The sequence below is a fragment of the Semicossyphus pulcher genome, unplaced genomic scaffold (assembly GCF_022749685.1).
Source record: "Semicossyphus pulcher isolate SPU_LCO1_2020_fin unplaced genomic scaffold, fSemPul1.0.p SCAF_9, whole genome shotgun sequence".
NCBI classification, from domain to species: domain Eukaryota; kingdom Metazoa; phylum Chordata; class Actinopteri; order Labriformes; family Labridae; genus Semicossyphus; species Semicossyphus pulcher.
Genome location: NW_027211770.1, coordinates 17,587,614 through 17,608,263, shown reverse-complemented (window position 1 = coordinate 17,608,263; position 20,650 = coordinate 17,587,614). Strand labels below are relative to the sequence as shown.

Sequence of the window (20,650 nt, the reverse complement as noted above, 5' to 3'; positions counted from 1 at the left end):
TAAAAAAAAAAAAGATGTATACATTTAAAAAAACAAAATAAAAGTGTGAAAACCGATAGGTGGATCGAAAAGGACATTATGTCCCCTATGGAACATGTATAAAGGCCTGCAAGGATTACTCCCTGGGAAGGAGAACATATTTAAAACATATTATAATATAGAGACAGCTGGCTTTAAACTTTAAGGCTGTAAAGTTCTGGACAAGAACCAAGAACATGTTATAGGTTAGAACAACATCTAAAGACATGTCCTACCTCATGGCTGAATTGGCATTTTAAGCAGCGGCTCAATGTTATCTGCTTTGCCACAATAATCAGGTCACTGTTCAGGGCCGTCATAACATCCTGCTCACTGGCCATGAGACTAAAAGCCTCCAGGTGCTGTTGAGTTACAAAACAGAGTAAGGAAGCCACTTTCTCCAGCTAGGCAACTAATGCACCCAGGAGATTATTTTGTCTATCTTCAATGGCCAAAATAGAAAGATGTACATCACAAACAACTACAAATATATCCCACATTTCTGGAGAAGTGCAAGGTCAAGTGTCCCCGGGCATCCCTGGCTCAATCGCTCCATGAATAAAACAAGAAGCGTGAAAAACTTACATTTATATTCTTTACTTTAAAATGTAGCTAAAACAGTCGCTGAACACTGACAGCTTTATAAATGAACAGTTTATAAAACAGAACAAGAGAGCTTTTTCAAGCTAGTATCTGCTCCACTTAGAAGATGCACTTTACCATACATGTTTCTCACTTTGGTCATGGGCTAAAATGACAAGATGTTACACCAGTACACTACTAGCAAACCATTTGGCTTAAAAAAGGAAGAGTTATTAATTCTCCCATACTCGTTCTAGTGGAGCAGAGGCTAGCCTGGACTTTGGCTCTCTATAACACATCAGCGAGATAAAACAATGCTTTAAATAATTTAAATGTCATAAAAACACAGTGTAGATAAAAAAGGAATAAAACACAATGACGAGTTCACAGTATTCAGACTGCATACAAATGTTCATTATGTGCATCAAATTGTGCACACAACATCCTCCATCCTTTTAAAACAATAGTCCTTGAATGTGTGGCTCAATTTCATGAAGCATGTTTTCATAATAAATAGTTGCACAGAGCAGCGTATCCTGACGCGCGCCCATGTCGGCGCGAGTTAAGTGTCATCTATCATCACTGAGCTTCCCAGAGGGTCCTGCACTACAGGGACACCGTCGACAGACTTCACACTGACGCACCGGGCCTCGTCATCAGTGTCCGGCTTACGGCTTTTGATGTCACTAGAAGACGTTTCTCCTGTCAGACGAAGGAAACAAGAAGAGAGAAGTATGATTTAAAAAACTGCAGAGACTTATGGTGACAGTATGTAGCTACTTTTTGACAATCCATTGCAAATAACACAGCCTAATAGTCTGTAACTGTCTGCATGTATTCTTTATTTAGAAATACTTTAGATCGAGCAAGAAGAAAATAGAAGCCCCTACACATCTAAATATTCAATTATAAATAATGTGAAATAATCCTAAACTTTATTTTGAATGTGTTGAATTTGTGTGTCTTATATTGTTGAACATCAGGGATGGATGCAGTCACTTACTTGCAGCTTTCTCTGTTGGATTTTCTGTCCCATATTGTAAATTATTCTTCTTTTCTGCTGGTTTCTTAAAGTTTTCCATCTACACAAAAATAGATTTTAACGCAAATATTAAAGGGCCAGTTTGACGATTTTCAACCTCAGTCCCATCATGCTATTATGGCAAGCTAACACCATCATAGTAGAAAACATGCAATTTAGCTCTGTGCCTTTGGAGGACGCTAAACTACACTTCCTAAATCTAGGATGCCCGCCTCTGATGTCATGACACGTTCAAAATCGTCAGGTTTGAAATGTAGACTGCAGACCTGAAGATTTTTTTTAGACGATCCACCAGTATATTCTCGTCGTATTTCGGATTCTGTACCGCTCTGAGCCATTGCCTGCAGCGATTAACGTCCTTGGAAAGCCGTAGTATTTCACTCCAGCGTCTCTCCCTGGGCCGTTTCTTTCATAGGGAGGGGCGCAATGCACGCTGGGTAATGTAGGAATGTAGAATGGGCGAAACCACGAGCTGTTTGTACAACTTTCTCCACAGCTATGGTGCCAATTTCAAATATTATTGCTTCTATCGATTACAGAGAACACCAGCTTTGACTGACAGTGGCTTTTTCCAGGGGCAAATTTCTCCTGCTAACTATTTGATACATGCATAATCATTGAATGCATATATGCATTCTCATATACAAGTAGACGTAATTACCTCAGTGCATATTGACTCTGAAAGCCGGATGCTGAGTGGGCCTTCATCTTCAAATTTGCAGCTACTGAAGGAAAAACAGGAGTTAGTCATCTTTACAAAAATCCCATAACGAGAATTATATGGAATCAGGGTTACCTTGAGCTATGTGATAAAGCTGGCTCACAGTCAATAGAGCTCTGTTGATTCTTTCAAGAGGAAAAAACATGTTTCACACACAAATAGTGAAATTGTGGACAGTAAGAAGCAAAACACAAGACTCACCTGTGGGCTCTCGTTATTGATTTTTGCATCATCTGAATTTCCTGCGTCAGTGTCTCGGTTTCTGGCTTCTTTTTGCCGCTGCTTCTTCACATAATCGTATGTGCTTATGCCTTTATAAACTGTAAATCCAAGGAGAACAAACACAAAGAGGAAAAGGGTGAAGATTTTTGACCGGATGAGGGGAGAAGAGCCCGTTCACATCATGTCTATCTTGAAGATTCGGACTCACAGAGGTAGAAGTGGAAGCCCAGCAGATGAGCGAGCAGCAGCAGGCAGGCGATGCTCAGCATGACGGTTACGAAGGCTAATATAAGAAGACCTGCTGAGCTCGTCTTTATGGGTGCTAAGGGTAAAAACATCAGCCAGGTACCATTCCCAAGCATACCTAACAAAAGAACACAAGAATGGAAAAACGTTTAATGATGCACTTAACAAAAGTATTATAAAAGCTGTGTAGTGAGTCAAATAAAGAAAAGAGGTTGACTCACTGTCAAACTGTGGGGCCATCCGTAGGCAGTTTGGATCCAGGTAATGCTGAATAAATATAAACAAGATGACAACAACGAGCAGGAAGACGCCGAGTGTAGCAGAAAACAGTGCCGCAAAGAAGCACCTGAAGGCAACACACAAAGATGGATGTCATTTCATACATAATTTCACATTTAATCAGAACATCAGACACAGGAAGTCCACTACGTCTTACCAGTAGTTTCTGCCACCCACGCAGGTGTTCAGCCATTTGCAATGGTGATCGAAGTCTTCCACACACTTGTTGCAAACGCCACAGTGTTTTACTTTGGGGCCCCTGCATGAAAATAATAGTGTTATCATAGCACACAGGTTCACATCAGATAACATTAGCGAATGCTGCTCGGGGTACATACACATTGACATCACACAGATAACAGTGCAGGTCCTGGATGACGTGCGGTTGCTTTGCACGGTCAAAAAGCGGCATTGGACTGGAGTAGCTCTGTCTGGCTCTCACACTGGCATCTGCAGGGTCTATTGTCAGCGTAGCAATGTGGGTGAAGAAGTGTACAATAAAGGTTATTCCCGTCAGCTGTACACAATTAGAGTCAAGGAAATTGGCAGCAATATTGGAAGTAGATCTTATGTGTGCAAAATACAGTCAGCTCTGAAGACATTAACCTTTTCTTGGGGCTAAGTTAAGTTTCAGTATAATAAACCAGTGTTGACATCATGCAGCATTCACCATGGGACAAAAACACCACTGATCATGTCTTTTGGGCTTCACAGAGAGTTCAGAAACACAGACAGTCATGTGTGAATGACTGGAGCCCATACACGCACCCCAACACAACAGACTTCTTGTCCAGCAGCACAAACAAACCCGTAGCCGAGACTATAATGTCTGCTCCGTATTCAAATCTGAAAAGACCCATTGCTGCACACTTAACAGTCAGCTACAATGACTGCCAGGTTTCAGCTGCGTGTCAAGGATACGGCGTAGAGCACATGGGTCCACGGCGGAGGCAGAAGAGGGATATAGATGCCGAAGCTGACTGTGGCGAGGTAGACGTACACCAGCCAGCCGACCACTTGGAAAGCCTGCGGGGGCCACGACCATCCGTTCACCCTGGGGGGCTTGGAGGGGACCAGCTCGTTTCTGCTGCTGCCACGCGTGGGAGCTGTGCGTCTCAGCTTTCGACTGAAGCAGTTCATCTAAAGAGCACGAGAAGACACAGTTTGAAGTAAAAACATCCATCCCCAAGTTATTCATACTACATGTGAGACTAGCTAGAGCAGAGTGAGGCGGCATTTGTTAGGGAAATGAGGTGAGCCTTATGATAGAGACTGTTCACCCATAACCTATGGCCTACTAAGACTGCATTTGTTAGAAGTGTACCAGAGAAACTGGCAACCAATACAATAGCCTTTGTTTAAGCTCATTAGTATGAATTAGATGGGGAAAAATATCAAAGACAACTCTCAGGAATACATATCAACAGAAAGTACAGCCTCAGAGTCGACAACTTAGCTAAAATAACACCTTTCCAAACACTTTGTTCGAGGAGTTCATCATTATAACCTTCATGACAGTAGGATTTGTTGCCATACTGACATTTGCACTGTATAAAGAATTATCTGGCAGCATTGTGAACTGTGGAAAAACTGGATAATGTGCTTTTTATTTCCTCACAAAATACAATGGCATCACTGCAGATATAAAAACAGTAAGGATTTTGTTACATACCTTGCAGAAAACAGCTGATCCAGACTGAAGCGTTGGGCAAAACGCAACATCCTCTTCCTAGCAAAAGGCCGTGTAATCACATGTTTTGCCTCACGTCTGACATCACACTGAACTCTGCCTAAAGTTCTACTAATAAGCTACAAACATGGCAACAATCAACAATTAACAAGCAGAGAATTAACAAAGCTTATTGGTCATCATTGTATTAGACATATGAGCGAATGTTACGCCGAATAATGAGGTTATAAACCCCTGGCTGTTTCCTGGAAGTTGATTTTGTTGCCTCTGTTTTGCCTGTTAACTAAAGCTACCATATATAAAGCTAACTTAAACGGTTGCCAGCTGTAGCGCCCCGCATTTTGTGCTTATTTGACAAACAGTTGGGTTTTTCGTTTTTTCGACTCAAATAAAACAATTAGGTCATGCCCGCAATAGCATGAATTAGTAAAATAGGTCTGAATTAAGTTTAAATTCAAAGAAAAATACTTACTTTTGCCCGTGAAAAATGCGACCTTAGAATTAAAGTATGCTCCTGTTCAAATCCAGACGGAGATTTCCACCGTTTGATATCCCATGGTTAGTCAGCCAACAGGTGCTTCAGTAAGTTAAATTCACATGATGAAGAAACACACACATGTAGCGACAGGACGATGAGAAACAAAAAATAAAAAGAAGCCAAAAAAACGAGGATAAAATGCTCAAACGTCCTTGGTTTTGTGTCGCCGAAGGACGCGAGTCAGAAGTTGAAGAATCAACTCACTCAGCAGGTCGCAGCAGCGCTATGGAAACTGATCTACTGCGCATGTGCACTACAGCACTATTCAATATACCCTGCTCTTTATTGTGGCCCTTCACTGACTGAAGAAGCGCGCAGAAAGTATGCATATCATATTCGGTCAGTTGTTTTTCATATATTTAGTCCTTGGACAGTATTTAGTTCCCATGAGAGCAAGAGGGAACTGTAAACAAGTGATATGCGCATGATACTTCTGCTTTCAAAATAAAGGTACTTCTTTGGTAGATTTTGATCTTAAGTTTCTCATGTATCATGAGAACAAATGTAAATGCATGCTGCGTGCATATAGCTTTATTTTCACGTCCCTATTGTGTCTTCACATCCTGACAAAGTTTGCTGTTGCAGAAATCTAAGGACTCAGCAGTGCATCTTCACTGAAGCCTGATCATGTTACATCCTTTCTCCGGCAAATGATGTCCCACAGAGACCTTTCTGACGTGCACTACAGTGTGAATGATACTGGTGATATTAAACCACACACATTTAAAACTACAGGTGCACACGTTTATTTTACAAGTGTTGCACATATACAAACAAACTTACACAACAAACAGTCTGTACAATAATATAAAGTCTTTAAAAAAGGTGAGAAGCTCCTGCTGTCTCCACAGTGTTTAAACAGTTCGGGCTGAGTACCCAATGCCGTTAACACCAAGATAACTAAACGGCAGTTTGTGTGGTCAGCTGTTGGCTGTGCCCTCTGACTCCGGAGATTGCAGGAACTCGTAAGGATCATGAACCATTTCAGATTGGTCCCCGACGCCCAGGTGTGATGGGCTCCCTGTGAATGAAAAGAAAATATGCAAATTTGCACAAAAGTGGAGGTGAAACATCTGGTTAATATTTACCAAGAAGTTAGGAAACACAGTATTATGGCTTGCTAACATAATGCCAATGATGACATGTGCTCCTTTCTGAACACCTTTTAAAACTAAATTCCTTTTTACCTAAGTGGTGCTGGTCCCTCTCTGAGGCATTAGAGAGAGAGGACAGGTTGGACGAGGGTCTAGAGCCGACTCTGTCGACCTGAGCTTCCTGGAACTCCTGCAGGAGTTTGTCTGCGTCATCAAAGTGCTGCTGGCCGTCATCGTTCCCCGGCTCTTTTTTCACCGTTTTACCTAAAGAGGAAAGAATGAAGGTAAGTAAGGTAAGTTCATCACAAGGTTTAACAGTGCCTGACAGTTTAAATAGGATTAAGGTGTTTACATGTCTACAATGCCCTTCAATACTAATCACATCTTGCTTTCATTATGCTTACCGCAACTATGAGCCTTATCCTATTGAGATAATGCCAGTGTAGTTTTTACAGCTGCTCTACTTTACTCATCTTACTGTCTTTATTAGGCTTGACGGGATTATCTGTGTACATGTAAATGCAACCACTGAAGAGTGTTGATGGGGATTATCACCGAGTGAATTCAGCATGGATATATCCAGAGACATGTCAGGATAGTTCTTCATTGACATGAAGTCCAGGACCGAGCCACTCTCTCCCAGGCCAGCACCATCTGCCATCTGAATAAAAATACACAGCTTCATTTAAAAAACATTCAAGCAACAATTTAACTGTACTGTCACTTTAAATAGAAACTACAGCATACCTGCATGTCACAGATGCTGGATTTGGTTTCATCAGGTTTCAGCATCATGTTTCTTTTCTGCAATGTAAAGTATGCATCATACACATAACAGAAACTAGACAACTGTGGAGGCTAAGGATGATGAAAGTAATCTTTATTGTTGTATATTAAGTACAAGGCTGATACCTGTCGGATTTGACTGACAGCTTTAGTGTGATCGCCTGCTGTCATCTTGTCCAGCAGCCCGTCCACCCAATGCTTTGTGGCATTTCCACAGCCTTTAACAAACTCCTGTATGCTTTGGGTGAAAGTAAACACAATCACAAACTGAACATGTGGCACATTTTCTTTCACTAGATTAAATAAATTCCGACTCTAACCCATGACAGAAAGGTCCCCCTACCTGAGGGCACATTGTACCCCTGTGTCGTCTCCATAGGCGGAGTAGAGCGTGTCCACCTCATCGGTTAGAAGGTCTGGAAAGACTGAGTTCTTCTGAAGGCTCTGAACGTTGTAGGCACTGCTTAGAAACGTAACTGTACAGTGCAAGGAAGAAAAGAATAAGCCATGGATTCTGTGGCATTTTTTCCTTATTATTAGTTGAATTAAATGAAACAAAAGTTCACATCATACCTTTGTGTCTCCTGTCATCTTTGAAACCCAACGTTGTTAATCCAGGGAGAAGCTTGTTCGACAGAGAGCTCAGGTCGACTTTCTGAGTCTCCTCTTCTGCAATAAAAAACAATTTGCTCCTTTTAAATATATAACTTATTATACTAACATTGAACATTGTGTTTTAAGGATGTGTAAAAGACAAAACAATCACAACAAACCTTCTGCGTCTGGGTCAAGTTGATTTACGACAGTATATATAAGAGAACTGTCTGTTTCTTTACGCAAGAAGCCCATCTGAAAACACAGAACAGGGAGACTGTTTTTCAAAAGAAACTACACTCACATTAAGTACACACTATGTTTCTTCAACAACATACCATAGACAGTTAGCTAGGTGTAGCTAGGAGAAACATTATGTCACATGAAAATAAATGCACAATCAGAAACGTGGAAAACCTTGGAGTTGGGCATGTATCTGTTGATCCGATCGCGAGCTTCATCTGCAGAATGCTCAACAAGTGCAATGACGTGCTCCTCTGCTGTGCTGTCAGTCAAGCTGCAAGCGTTTCCCTCTGGTTCAAACAGATAACTGACAGAACAGAGGCGACGCGTTACGACAGGATGCTGTTATCCTCTGTCCTCTCATCCTGTAAATGTTTACATTGAATCTAGATGTTACAAGGAATCATTAAGTATACCTGATGACTTCCTTCATGTCTTTGACCGGCTGCTTCTTGGACTTCTTGGCTGATTCCACTGGGATTGGGATTATCTCTGGAGGAGGTATATCAGTTGTAAGGTCTTCATCTCCCAAAATTTCTGCCTGCTGGGTGTAGTCCATCTCCTGCATGAAAGACATGCTGCGCTTCAGAGCCAACAGCCGCTCCTGTACACAGGGCAGAGGGAAAAGGGAGCAGCATTTAACGGCATGAGCTAGCTTCACTAGAAATGTGGGGATAAGAGAAGAAATGGAAGAAATCAGTAGCGAGTGATTACAGTGATGAAATAATCAACCCCTAAACAGAGCGTCTGTTGTTCTGTTTCACATTTTCAACAATAAAGTGAAATCTGATCATCAAGATCTGAATTTGTGATGACAAATGATCTTTTGAGTTCTTGTGCTGACATCGTTTGTGCGACTACATTCAAAGGAGGCTCATTCTGCTCAGCTGCTGGGAATCAGGAAATGTCCTAGTGTTTTGAATACATTCCATTACTCACTGGATATGGAGCAGTGCCATGATTTTACTCTAGTTGACATCATTACTGCAGTCGATGTGTCCAAATAAAAACAACAAAGACCCTCGATAGCAGGTATGATCAGCGGTTACAAAAAAAGGAAATAAAGCACTAACTGAGGTGTCTCTGTATCAAACCACAAAACTGTTAACATGGAGAAAGTTTGAATCAAAGGGATTTATGGATGGGTTCCAAATGGCATTTATAATTAGAAATGTGGCTTAATATCATATCATTTGAACTCATTACCTTGCTCATCATCTTAAAGCCTGTGTGGAGCAGTTTCTTGGCAGCCTTGTAGTAGACAGTCTCTGGTCGGTTGTACACCATGGCGTTGTCACACATCAGTTTAAAGTCCGCCTGAGGGAAAGGCAAAAGGTGTTCAACCATGTATGAGAGGAAACTTTTACACATTTTCTTTCACCACCATACCAACTCTCTCTCTGTCTGGTATCCTCACCTTAAATTCTGTAACTGTGTTGTAATCATTGTTTTGAATCTTGTCCTTCATGGTGCTAAAGTCCATGGGATGTTTGATGATCATGGAATAACCAGGAGCGATCGCATCCGTAACTGGAAATGAAAAGAATCCATGGGGGTCTTTCCTGGAAAGACAAGAGATACACCATCAGTGTTTTTCAGCAGAGCACCAACCTTTATGTCGGTTTAGACTTGTCTTTTGGAACTAAACTGTTGTAATCCGATCACACAGGGCTCCTTATCTGTCAAGTCAATATGATTGGGTACTGCACATGCTGTAACTAGATAAACAAAACACGTCGAATATAAGGTTGCTGCATGTTGTATCTTAGGCCAGATGTTTTCCAAGAGTTAATAACAAACAAGTCACACAAAATCAATTTTGCCACAACAGGACTCCCCCTCCACCCTTTAAAGACTGTGGTATATAAAAGTTTACGTGCTCTGCAATGTTTATTCCAACCTCCAATATTGACCATGTGGGTGTTGCATGGAACAAAAAACAAATGCAAATTTCACTATTCTCAGAGACTTCATGAGGCTAGAGGACAGCCCTGAAAATCAAAGTGGTGTGTCCCCTAAGTACAATTTACAGTATGTGCACAGTTGGTTTAGTGTCAATCATCAATAGAGTTGCGTAAAAAACAGAGCATCCAATTTGAAATGTTTTATCTTTTTTTGGGAGTGTAATTGTGTTCTGTATTTCATGTGTTTGTGCTGGACTGTGTTTGGTTTTCATCATAAGTGTGGTCACAGTTGTGTTTATAACTGGCGCCTGTCTGTTGATCTTTCCCGCCTCTGAATCTTACTGTCAACTAGTTCAAATGAATCATTGATAGCCTTGCAGCATTAAAAAGGACAGGAGGACAACATGATCAATTAAGATGATAAATTAAATTCAGTGTTCCTCACCTCTGCAGCTGACGTAAGAAGTGCTCCAGCAACTGTTGACGAGGGGTGGACTCACTCTCTGAATTTGGCAAACATACAATATACATGTTTTCATAATGCTTTTACAATTGAATACAACATCAGTGCTCAAACACCAGCCCTCTTACCGTGTTGTGTCCTGCACGCTCTAACTGGTCTGTCTCCCTGCTGTTCTATTTCCACCTTCACATGTGGATGAAACTCCTCGATTTCCGGCTCTATCTCAAACCTCTCTTTCTTCTTTTTCTTCTCCTCCGGCTGATGAGATATATTCATGATGTGAGTGACATGTCAGCAAAAATATTAAGAATGTATTGGTCAAATTGTCAATCGTATGTTAACTCACCTCCAATCCAATACTAATGCTTTTTGACAAAGTGAAAGGTTCCACAGGAACGCCAGCACTGGCAGCCGTAGAAGCTGCTGCCTCTGATTCATTCTGCTCTCGCTCTCTCTTCTTCCTCTTTTCTTCCTAAGGATGCAAGACAATTTTAAAGAAGTAGCAAAACACATAGCTGATAAGGTTTTTTTGTTGTTATTGTTCTTGACTAACCTTCCGTCGTCTTCTCTCCTCATCATCCACATATTTGTCTTTATCCTTTTCAGACTTTTTCTTCTTCTTCTTCTTTTTGTCTTTGTGGCGTTCTCGCTCGTGGTCTGATCTGTCATCGTAGTAGCTGGAGTCGTGGCCCGAACCAGAGAGCTCTGTCACCTCACTCCCTCCAACTTTGAGCACAAGCTTCAGGGGTTTCTCAAGGGCCTTGTCCTCATAGTCTACAACAAAAACAAACATGATGATGGAAATCCTTGGGATTAGAACCATAGTGCAAGGTGAACATTAGTGAAATGTTTAGGTAAGCGTGTCAAATACTGTTGGCATTGGCGTGGCAGGTATACTGTAAGTTTTAGCTGATATTACTTTAAACACCAAATAGGGTGTGTGAATTTCTAACAAAAAGCATAAAAAGCTGTAGGTTCTCTGATACTGTGAAGTTATGCTGAGATTGCGTTGTATTGTATTCTACTGTTTAGTTTAAATAAATTCCATTGCTGGGGTTGTGCTTAGCTGGCTATGTGATTACTTAAGGATCAAATTAAATAACAATTTAAAAATGGCATTGCAAAAATGTGACAACTAAATATAAATTAACTTAGTTGCTGACTTACGTATACCTAAGTAGTACAACCAAAAACAATCTCCGATTCATTTACTACATTTTAACAAAGATCTTTTTGGCTCAATTATTGGCTATACCACCAGCCGAAGGCGGTGCCCCGTGTTGTCCGATCAGGGTAGAAATTTACCACAATAATAATATTTCCAGCTGAGCTAGCCAGCTAAGCTAGGTTCGCTAACATACAGCTAGTTAGAACAAAAGCGGTGCAGAAACAAACAGTAAATGCGGGATCAGGTACCATCAACTGTTCTCCACTCCGGTTTATGCTTCTTGTGTTTTTTCCCCATTTCTCGGTATTTATATCCTCAGTCTTATGTTTATTTAGAAACGAAGGTTCCAAGGGCCAGTAATGTTTCAATGGATGTAACAAATCTTTGCAGCAGGAAAGCTAACTAGCTGCAGCCGGAAGTGATACCTAAAAACAAATGATGTATTTCCGGTTTAACAAATCGCCGCGCTGAATTCGAGTGACTGTAACTTTCTGACAGCAAAGCGCACCGTCGATAGCTTCTTGGGGACCATAAGTTAAACAAGTAACCAGTTTGACAACGTAAATGGTGTAAGGTAAAGGTTCTGTTCGTCAATGTAATACAACTTTTAGCTTTACCCATTGAGGTATATTAGCGTTAGCCAGTTGGGTTAGCTTGCTACAACATCGTCAACTTACCTATCTAACAAAACTGACAAGAAGCTGTCTGTAAAGCTAACTTATCCGTTAAGTACAACATTTTGAGTTAACTACTTTATGCGAGGAATGCTGCTTTTTAAATTCTGAATGTTACTCCACTTTCAACAGTTTTACCGGAATGGAGGGTGACAGAATGGAGATGGGAAACCAGAAACAAAACATCAATGTGGAGGTCCATGTTAAATCTCACAGGTGGGTTCACTGGGTTAAAAGCATGACAGTGGAAAGTGAAGTCCAGATCAAACCTCAGAGCTTACCACTAATGCAGGTTGTGGTTTAGCTGACCACAGCCTTCAAGGGAGTATTGAGTGAGGTGCCTATGTGTATTTGTTGGTCATTTGAGTCACTTGACCCTTTAACAATTGAATAGTAGAGGCATTTTTCATACACTAGGATATGCCTAAAATTACTTCTATATTGCTATAGTATCTAAAATATTACTAAACAACACAGGAGGCAAAATATTCATCCATTATCCCAATGATAACCCAATAATGTGATTGTGAAACTTTTTTAATTATTCCATTCTTGTTTATATCTTAGCACGGCTAAACTATCTGAGGTGAAGCTGCATGTTCTGGCTCTGCTCAATCGCCACAGCATGGTTTTTGGAAACTACAGATGGACCGAGTTTGATGAAGACTTCATGCAGAGAAATGTTGAACTGGTGGCCCTAGTTGATCTTGAGGAAGTGGTAACACAGGTCTGTTACATCATTTGGGTTTCTTTGAGAATATTTCTTGGGATTTTTAGCATTTTTACTTAAAGAAATATTGATGTGTTGCAGCTGTTTAATTCTATTTGTCTTCATTGACATTTTACCTAGCCGCTTGACTTGAAGAGCTGCTCGGTCTCTGTTCACATCTTCACTCTGAATGAGGATGGACCCAGTACGCTCAGCTTGGAGGATGATGAGGAGCTTTCCGCGGCCAATCACTGGTTGCTACCAGCAGGTAAAACAATCCAGTAGACATTGTGTGGGGGCCATCCTGAGAAAATCCTGCTCCTTAGTTTGATTTGTTCTATTTTGTAAACCAACAAGCATTTAGAAAGGCAGTACGACTCAGTATTACTTCATATTATACTCGAACAAAATGTATTTAAAACGTTTTTTTTTAACTTATTAATTAATCATATTGAAGTCCAAAGTATACCTCATAAACCACACTCAACAGTGATGTCAGGGTGCACTGAAACATACTGAAATATTTTTTCCTTTACTGATGAGATAACAAACAAAAAGTCCTAAGTTTGAAACACATCTACACTGAAGATAAGAAATGGTGTTCTCAATATTTTATACGTTAGAAACTCTCATATTTTCTCCAGAATATATCTGTATGCACTGCTTGTATCTGTCATGCATGACCATGTCAAGTTCACAAGGGGGCGCCCTGCGGTAAAAATCAGAGTATGAATCTTTGTTGAATTGTTAGTGGATCTTTGAGGTTTATACTGATAATGATAATTAAGAGTTTAAATAATCAGATGGGAATATATTGGCCAAGGGTATTTTTTCTTAAAATAAACAATTAATATTGATCGAGATTGATCAAACAAATGGTAAATGGACATTTAAAGCTGCTTTTCGCTGCATGTCACATTCACCCTTTCACACACAGTTTCATTCACTGATGGCAGAGGCTGCTACATAAAGTGCCCAACTGTCAATCTGTCATTCACACCGATGGCTATGCCACCAGAAGCAATTTGGCGTTCAGTGTCTTGCCAAGGACACTTTGACATGTAGACTGAGGAAGCTGGGAATCGAACATATAAAAAAAAACAACCATAAAGATCTGCTCACCAGGAAGCTCCTGTAGAAGGGTTTATTCAGCACAAAGTGATGTTTCGAGCCAACGTACTCTTCCTCAGACTTGCCCTGATCAAACCACCAACCTTCCGATTGAAAGATGACTGACTACCACTGAGCCACAGCCGCCCCATTCTTTTAAACATAGTTTAAAAATGTCCGCACAGCAATTTCTTGATACATATTGGCTGACCTATATACAGATTCTTGTCTCCTTACTTGTCTCACTACAGTTAAAGTTTGCAAGGCATACGTATGCTGTCATTGAAAGAGATATAAAGTCAGGGTCAAGTGTAAACGTGAAGGCAGAGTTAATGTAACAGAAAATTATTTAAATGGCATGGCGGACGTCCCGTATGTATTGCTGTTGTATTTTCATCCATTTTATTTTATCCTAATTTTTCTGTATTGAAATGACTGGACCTGTGTTTGTGTTTGACAGCTGAATTCCATGGGATTTGGGAGAGTCTGGTGTATGAGAGTGGAGTCAAAATGCAGGTAAAAATATATGAACAGTTAACAGATAGGAGGAAACTTCTTCACACTGCTTCACTCCACACTCGTTTTCATTTTCCCTCAGCTCCTGGATTACGTCACCACAACGATTTACTTCTCTGACAAAAATGTTGACAGCAACCTGATTTCATGGAACCGTGTTGTGCTGCTTCATGGTAAGAAGAAAAACGGGGAACCATAAAAAATAATCATCTTATCTGCGTCAGAAACAATGTACATAATATAACTGATTTATCACTCTGTGTGTGCCAACATTGAGGACCCCCGGGCACAGGGAAAACATCACTGTGCAAAGCTCTTGCCCAGAAGCTGTCAATCAGACTGTCAAGCCGGTGAGACAATACGCGTTTAAGTGAAACCTCCTCAGCTGTAGCTGCACCTGCTCTTTTCATTTCAACGACACTCCTCTCCCTGCAGGTATTCTTATGGGCAATTTGTTGAGATAAACAGTCACAGCTTGTTCTCAAAGTGGTTCTCAGAGGTACACCTGGCTCCTTTTATGTTGATAATTCAAATTGAGTATGGTCTATATAGAACTGGGGCTATATCGGTAACTGTCAATGCCTCTTTTGTTACAGAGCGGGAAGCTGGTCACAAAGATGTTTCAGAAGATCCAACAACTGATCGACGACAAAGATGCTCTAGTGTTTGTCCTGATTGATGAGGTATAATCAGCTGCTTTTATGAGCCTCTTAAGTGCACCTGTTGTTCCTTGGTCCATATTAAGGTGTGTCTCTGCTGTGACTTAAGGCTGTTGCTCTCTGTGTGGTGGATAGGTGGAGAGTCTGACAGCAGCTAGGAGTGCCTGCCAGGCAGGAACAGAGCCCTCAGACGCCATCCGAGTGGTCAACTCCGTTCTCACTCAACTGGACCAGATCAAACGGTCAGGACGCAAAAGTAGTCAATGATCTCTCTGTAATAATATATGACACTCTTAATTAAGCGTTGACATTAATTAAGCGTTGACATCTGCGCTCATATTTCAGACATTCCAACGTCGTGATCCTGACGACCTCCAACGTGACAGAAAAGATCGACTTGGCGTTCGTGGACAGAGCTGACATCAAGCAGTACATCGGACCTCCGTCTGAGAAGGGCATCTACAACATCTACCTGTCCTGCCTGGAGGAGCTCATGAAGGTGACAGAGCAATCTGACAACATTTTTTCAATATTTAGAATTATTAATCACAGTACAAGACACACAGATTTTTAAAAATAATCTTGACACAAGAAAGAATCATGGTTCCCATGAGGTGCAAGGCTCAGCGGGTACAGCAGGTTGTCCTCTAGTGAAACTGGAGTTCAGTTCACAGCCTCTGTCCTTGAGCTAACCACTAAACCCAAATGACTCCTTATGGTCTTAGTCGTCAACTTCCTGCCAAGTTAAAATCGATATATTTTATTGTATGTGTAATTTTACATTAGAAACTTACAGTCGTAACCAGCAACACTACAAAAGCAACCCTTTGAATATCCCTCATATCTGTTCTTCATGCTGTTGGATATGTGCAGTGCCAGATCATCTACCCCCGGCAGCAGCTGTTCACCATGTTTGAGCTGGAAACGATGGGCTTTGCAAAAAGCGAGGTGTCCGAACACAGTCTGAACCTGAGGAACATCGCTCTGTGAGTACAGCCTCCCATAATGCAATAGCCCCAGAATCAGTGTCTCTGTGCTCCATAACATGTAGTGCAAGTAAGAAATGATACTGTTCGGGGCTAATGCTGTGTTTTTCTTTTCGCTTCCAGAAAAAGCAAAGGTCTGAGTGGAAGAGCTCTCAGGAAGTTACCGTTTCTAGCCCACGCGCTGTTTGTAAAGGTAAGTGTTTGATCTTCTTCCAAAGATAAGAGTTGTATTGATTTTTAATGCAATTTGTTTGTCTGCAGACGCCGACAGTGACTCTTGAGAGGTTTCTGGACGCTATGGACCAGGCAGTGGAGAAACAGACAGAGGAGAAAGCCAACCTGGTCAACGGAGTCTGAACTCAAAAGCCCAAAGGCTGACACATGATTGTTCTTGACCTCTCGATCCCATGCTCTGTTTGTTTGTCTTTCTTTCTCTACCTTTTTATAAAGCTTTATTAATTCATTTGGTAGCACTGTGTTAAACTGTTTTAACAGTTGATATCAATAACAAAAGTCTCCATTCAGGTAACTTTGTTGGTGCTACATCTTTAAAAGACCAAATCCATGTGTGTTTCTTTACGGGAAGTTTGGTTTACGATGGAGTACCTCTGCGTGCTATTAACCTAAGTGTTTACTCTGTTCCTCGTTTTAAAAGTGATATTCTTATTTAACATGCACCTTAACCTTAACAGTACTGACTGACTTCTTTTTGTTTTCATTTGTATAGGTTATTTGTTTGTACTGATATCACTGTATACACATTAGCGTGGTTTGTGGAGACACTGAAATGGAAGCTTGACAGACGGGGCTGAAGAGCCGACCTGTGATAGGCCTGAGTCCTCAGTGGACAACGAACCATCAGAAATACAGTAAACATGATGCAATTACTTGTGAAAAGTTAACAGTTCTGAAGTGTTGTGTTATTGTCAACTGTTCATTTCTTACATACAAGTTGCTTACTCACTGAGATACCTCCATTTATAGGAACTGTAGAATCAGACGATGTCCATGTTCAGTACCAACTAACAATCTCCTTTACTGTCTGCTGTTTGAGTTATGTTTTAAAAAGGGATCTTACCTCTTCACCATCGGTTATAAATGTCCAAATATATTTGTAAGTTCTATATTTATGCTGACAACATTTCCTCTTCACACTCTCTGCGTTCATTACAACTCTATTTTGTATATAACATTGTAATAAATAACATTGTCAAGGCTTGTGCGTGTTGTCTTTGTGGAACTAAACAAGCCCTTAGACCACCACTTGGTGGCGTACAGATGCTGCTGTTAAATCTGACTGCTAATAGATAGAGTTTGTTTTACGAGACACACGATCACAATAAGGGTAGTGAGAGAAAATTCCCACAGCTGTAGAACCAGACTGCAGTTGCCCTTGATCACACCTCTTAAGTTATCGTTATAACCTTGCTGACTAAACCAGACCCACTACACAAATTAAAAGTGTACATGTGCAGTTTTGCAGCCTACACTATATTCCTGCTGGGAGACTCAACGTGATGCATGGTTTCGCTGTCTGACAGCATGTATTTGCGCACACTTGCCACCAATTTGATCTGGAAACGTAGCTGTTGAAAGATGATTCAGTTTTGAAATGTAACAGTGATACGCGCAGTTTACATCAACAGATGAGTGGCTCCATTGTTCGCATGAGCATGTTTTGCATTCTGTGAATGCTCTGCTGCTTTGCATGTCAGCTGCCGGGTTCAGACAATGTGCCCTTTGTTTGTTGTTGGGCAACAGCTTTTTCACTCCACTTCAAAGGTGGATCCTGTCGGCGGTTCATGAGCGTGAAAAGAAAGCAAACATTGAGTTCATCTTTTTTCACACGTCTCAATCCTGCTCGAATCTATCACTGTCAGCCTTTAAATGACCTTTATTCCAGTGTTTTATTGGACACATTTCAAACAAACTTTAGTTGGATTTGACTGCAAAGTCAGTCGTTAAGATCCAGTGAAAGATATCTACTCCCTTTATTCTCTAATCTAGATGTTCAAGGTCATATTTTGGAGAGTGGATTTCCCCTGCACATAAAGCCCTCATTGCATTTAGGAAGCATACCTGTTGTCCCCTTAATGCCAAAGTATCTTTTTAACAATAACATCTAATTGTTAACTTGTCTAAATTCTTTCAGACGGCGATTAACTTTTCATGTCAGATGAATAGCAAGAGGAAGCTCTACTTTTCTTTAATCTAATGAATGATCACAAAGGAGGACGGAGAAAAGGAGAGCATGGTAAATAAAACCATAATTGCTCTGTCTGGAGGCCCTTTTTTTTCTTTTTGACTGTAGTTGGTCCAAAAAGCAGGCTGCTGTTAAAAGGCAATCAAGTCGGAGAAGGAAGAAAAGTCAAAAGCCTTATTGTTACAGGGTTTTATCACTGTTTCACGCAGTTTGAAAATGTCAGAAAACTCCAAACAAAACAAACGGTCTGATGTTTATCCTCTCAACCGTTGTTCAGGTACATGGCTGAAAGCAATGGAATATCAGGGCAAGTGCCAATGGTGATTCACATAGCGAGGGGAATAACTTACACACGTCCTTATAGGCATGTTTAGAAGAAACTAACAGAGCTGGACATAAACCGTGGAAACTGTTGCTCATTTCACTAAGTGTAAAATATAAATTAAGTTGTATAGAGCTTATGTTTTACACTGATGATTTTGTGATTCACTCAAGGTTTAAAAATTGCACATCTGCCAGCATAACGATCCACATCCTGTACAAATACACAATAAGAGCCCATAAAACTTAAGCTGTGCCAGAGCTTCTCTCAATTCTTCATCTGCATGACAGCCTTTGATGATAAACCAGGATTTTTATCCAAGTGAACATTGCCCTTAAAAGACAACTTCAGCTCTCTCCCGCTCTCTGTTCACAGTCCCGTTTCCTGTCAGAAACTGTACTTCTGACATATTTCGCCTCCCATATGAATGTCATCTATGAGGGGGGGGATGTTGGAGGGAGTAGGAGGGAGAGGATGAGGAGTACAGATACCTTGTAAAGAGGCAGAATCCTGCGAGCCAGGCTGCATAAAGAAATGGTGATAATTAGGCTCGGCGAGAAGGATCAAAGAAAGCTGCCATCAATGAGCTATATGCAAATGTCGGCTCATCCTGTCAACCGCAGACTGTGATCTGAGAGTCCTGTGTCTGTGAGGAGTCAAATGGCAGACAAATTGACAGGAAAAAGAAATATAGCCGCGCTCCACATTAATCATGGTATAGTAGTGAAACTGGGACACTATAGCACAGAGAATAAATGTGTCTAATGTTCCTCCAGGCGGAGCGCCTCTGTTTGGGTTATGAAGGAGAAAGATAACAAAGTTTAAAGCATGGACTGTAATTTCTTGTATGACAGCAGCACTTTGGAGCAGTGAGAGATTGACACCAGCTCTATAATAACATTTGTGCTTTGTTATCATTCAAAGATCAAAGTAACTTCTTTTCTTGTTTTGAATTTAATCTGCAAATGAGTGGAACTTTTACAAAACACAAACATCCCAGGCATGTTTTCATACTGAACAAAAGTCTGCCTTGCTAGATGAATATTCATAACTCTTGGCATGTGTCCTGCGGCCAGGCCCTGCTTCAACACCCTGCCAAAGGAAACAAACTATAAAACTGCTAAAGAGCTTTTGAAGTCTGCTGGGTTGGAGTACAGCGTGTTCTTCCTGGTTCTCTTCTATAAACAAAAGTTTATCTATAGAGTCTGCACAGACCTAAAGCCAATGATGGAAATGATAATGGGCGGCCTAGCAGTGTGGGGTTAGCACAAGTAGCATAATTATTTACAAAATAATAATAATGTTATTATTGATTGCACTATGTGTTTTTATCCCTACATGCAAGAAAATATGAAAAGTCTAGTATAAATTATGTTACATGAATTCTGGTTTAGAGGCGATGAGAGGACATCTGTTTTGTGACTTTCTATAGTTTGCTGTTTATGAAGGTGTGTACCCATTTCTTGTTTATATACAATCAGAGGACTATGTGTAAATGCTTCAGTTGGGACTTTATCTTTTGGTGTGTATTTCTGACAGAGATAAACTTGTGGTACAAATAGGCCTAAAAACAATGCTCTCCTAAAATAATGACATTCATTAACCAAAAAGAATGCCCTTGTAATGGATATTAAACCTACTTTGAAAACCATGAATGGAGCTGTACGGAAAAATCACACCAACAGAGGACGCGGTTTTACATTCAACGACAGGAGCTGCCAAACCAGTGCTCAGCTCGTCAAGCTGATCGAAGCCTAAAGCCGGAACACGAATGAATGAGATTTTCAAAGTAATGGTGCATTTGGTAAACTTTAAATGAGTCAATTTAAATAAGAAAGCACACGTTATCAAAGGTAAATAAAAAAAATATTTGGTGTATAC

At 40.7% G+C, this 20,650-nt stretch overlaps 3 protein-coding genes across 3 annotated transcripts; 1 reads left to right on the top strand and 2 right to left on the bottom strand.

Annotated features, from left to right (window-relative positions):
- Positions 1–650: 650 nt before the first annotated feature.
- On the bottom strand, positions 651–5,335 carry zdhhc11 (zinc finger DHHC-type containing 11). Its single transcript, XM_069657004.1, has 11 exons — positions 5,273–5,335; positions 4,032–4,250; positions 3,449–3,627; positions 3,268–3,369; positions 3,053–3,177; positions 2,794–2,949; positions 2,565–2,683; positions 2,439–2,488; positions 2,304–2,367; positions 1,604–1,682; positions 651–1,299 (listed from the first exon to the last, which is right to left on the bottom strand). The coding sequence occupies exons 2-11, from the start codon at positions 4,248–4,250 to the stop codon at positions 1,163–1,165; spliced, it is 1,230 nt and encodes a 409-aa protein (XP_069513105.1). The 5' UTR covers positions 5,273–5,335; the 3' UTR covers positions 651–1,162.
- Positions 5,336–6,074: 739 nt separating this feature from the next.
- brd9 (bromodomain containing 9) lies at positions 6,075–11,993 on the bottom strand. The gene is made up of 17 exons (XM_069656016.1): positions 11,839–11,993; positions 10,976–11,196; positions 10,769–10,894; positions 10,551–10,680; positions 10,405–10,462; positions 9,473–9,617; positions 9,262–9,372; positions 8,472–8,659; positions 8,230–8,362; positions 7,992–8,067; positions 7,792–7,887; positions 7,562–7,694; positions 7,345–7,456; positions 7,180–7,236; positions 6,988–7,093; positions 6,526–6,696; positions 6,075–6,359 (listed from the first exon to the last, which is right to left on the bottom strand). The coding sequence occupies exons 1-17, from the start codon at positions 11,885–11,887 to the stop codon at positions 6,259–6,261; spliced, it is 2,013 nt and encodes a 670-aa protein (XP_069512117.1). The 5' UTR covers positions 11,888–11,993; the 3' UTR covers positions 6,075–6,258.
- A 92-nt stretch (positions 11,994–12,085) lies between these two features.
- trip13 (thyroid hormone receptor interactor 13) lies at positions 12,086–16,607 on the top strand. The gene is made up of 14 exons (XM_069656915.1): positions 12,086–12,164; positions 12,397–12,480; positions 12,832–12,991; positions 13,115–13,241; positions 14,544–14,599; positions 14,682–14,772; positions 14,877–14,949; positions 15,035–15,098; positions 15,196–15,282; positions 15,394–15,500; positions 15,604–15,757; positions 16,132–16,244; positions 16,368–16,437; positions 16,506–16,607. Exons 2-14 carry the CDS (start codon positions 12,407–12,409, stop codon positions 16,599–16,601), a joined length of 1,272 nt encoding a protein of 423 aa, XP_069513016.1. The 5' UTR covers positions 12,086–12,164; positions 12,397–12,406; the 3' UTR covers positions 16,602–16,607.
- Positions 16,608–20,650: the final 4,043 nt, after the last annotated feature.

Bases quoted from the DNA above. Each gene is read 5' to 3' on its own strand.
- trip13 (XM_069656915.1), top strand. From the start codon at position 12,407: ATGGAGGGTGACAGAATGGAGATGGGAAACCAGAAACAAAACATCAAT. The intron at 14,600-14,681 runs GTAAAAATATAT...ATTTTCCCTCAG, and splicing joins AGAGTGGAGTCAAAATGCAG to CTCCTGGATTACGTCACCAC. The intron at 15,758-16,131 runs GTGACAGAGCAA...GGATATGTGCAG, and splicing joins GCCTGGAGGAGCTCATGAAG to TGCCAGATCATCTACCCCCG.
- zdhhc11 (XM_069657004.1), bottom strand. From the start codon at position 4,250: ATGAACTGCTTCAGTCGAAAGCTGAGACGCACAGCTCCCACGCGTGGC. The intron at 2,950-3,052 runs GTGAGTCAACCT...TTCTTTTGTTAG, and splicing joins GATGGCCCCACAGTTTGACA to GTATGCTTGGGAATGGTACC. The intron at 1,300-1,603 runs GTAAGTGACTGC...GTCTGACAGGAG, and splicing joins TCCAACAGAGAAAGCTGCAA to AAACGTCTTCTAGTGACATC.
- brd9 (XM_069656016.1), bottom strand. From the start codon at position 11,887: ATGGGGAAAAAACACAAGAAGCATAAACCGGAGTGGAGAACAGTTGAT. The intron at 10,463-10,550 runs GTAAGAGGGCTG...TGCCAAATTCAG, and splicing joins AGCGTGCAGGACACAACACG to AGAGTGAGTCCACCCCTCGT. The intron at 9,618-10,404 runs GTGAGGAACACT...TTGTCTTTCCAG, and splicing joins TTCTTACGTCAGCTGCAGAG to GAAAGACCCCCATGGATTCT.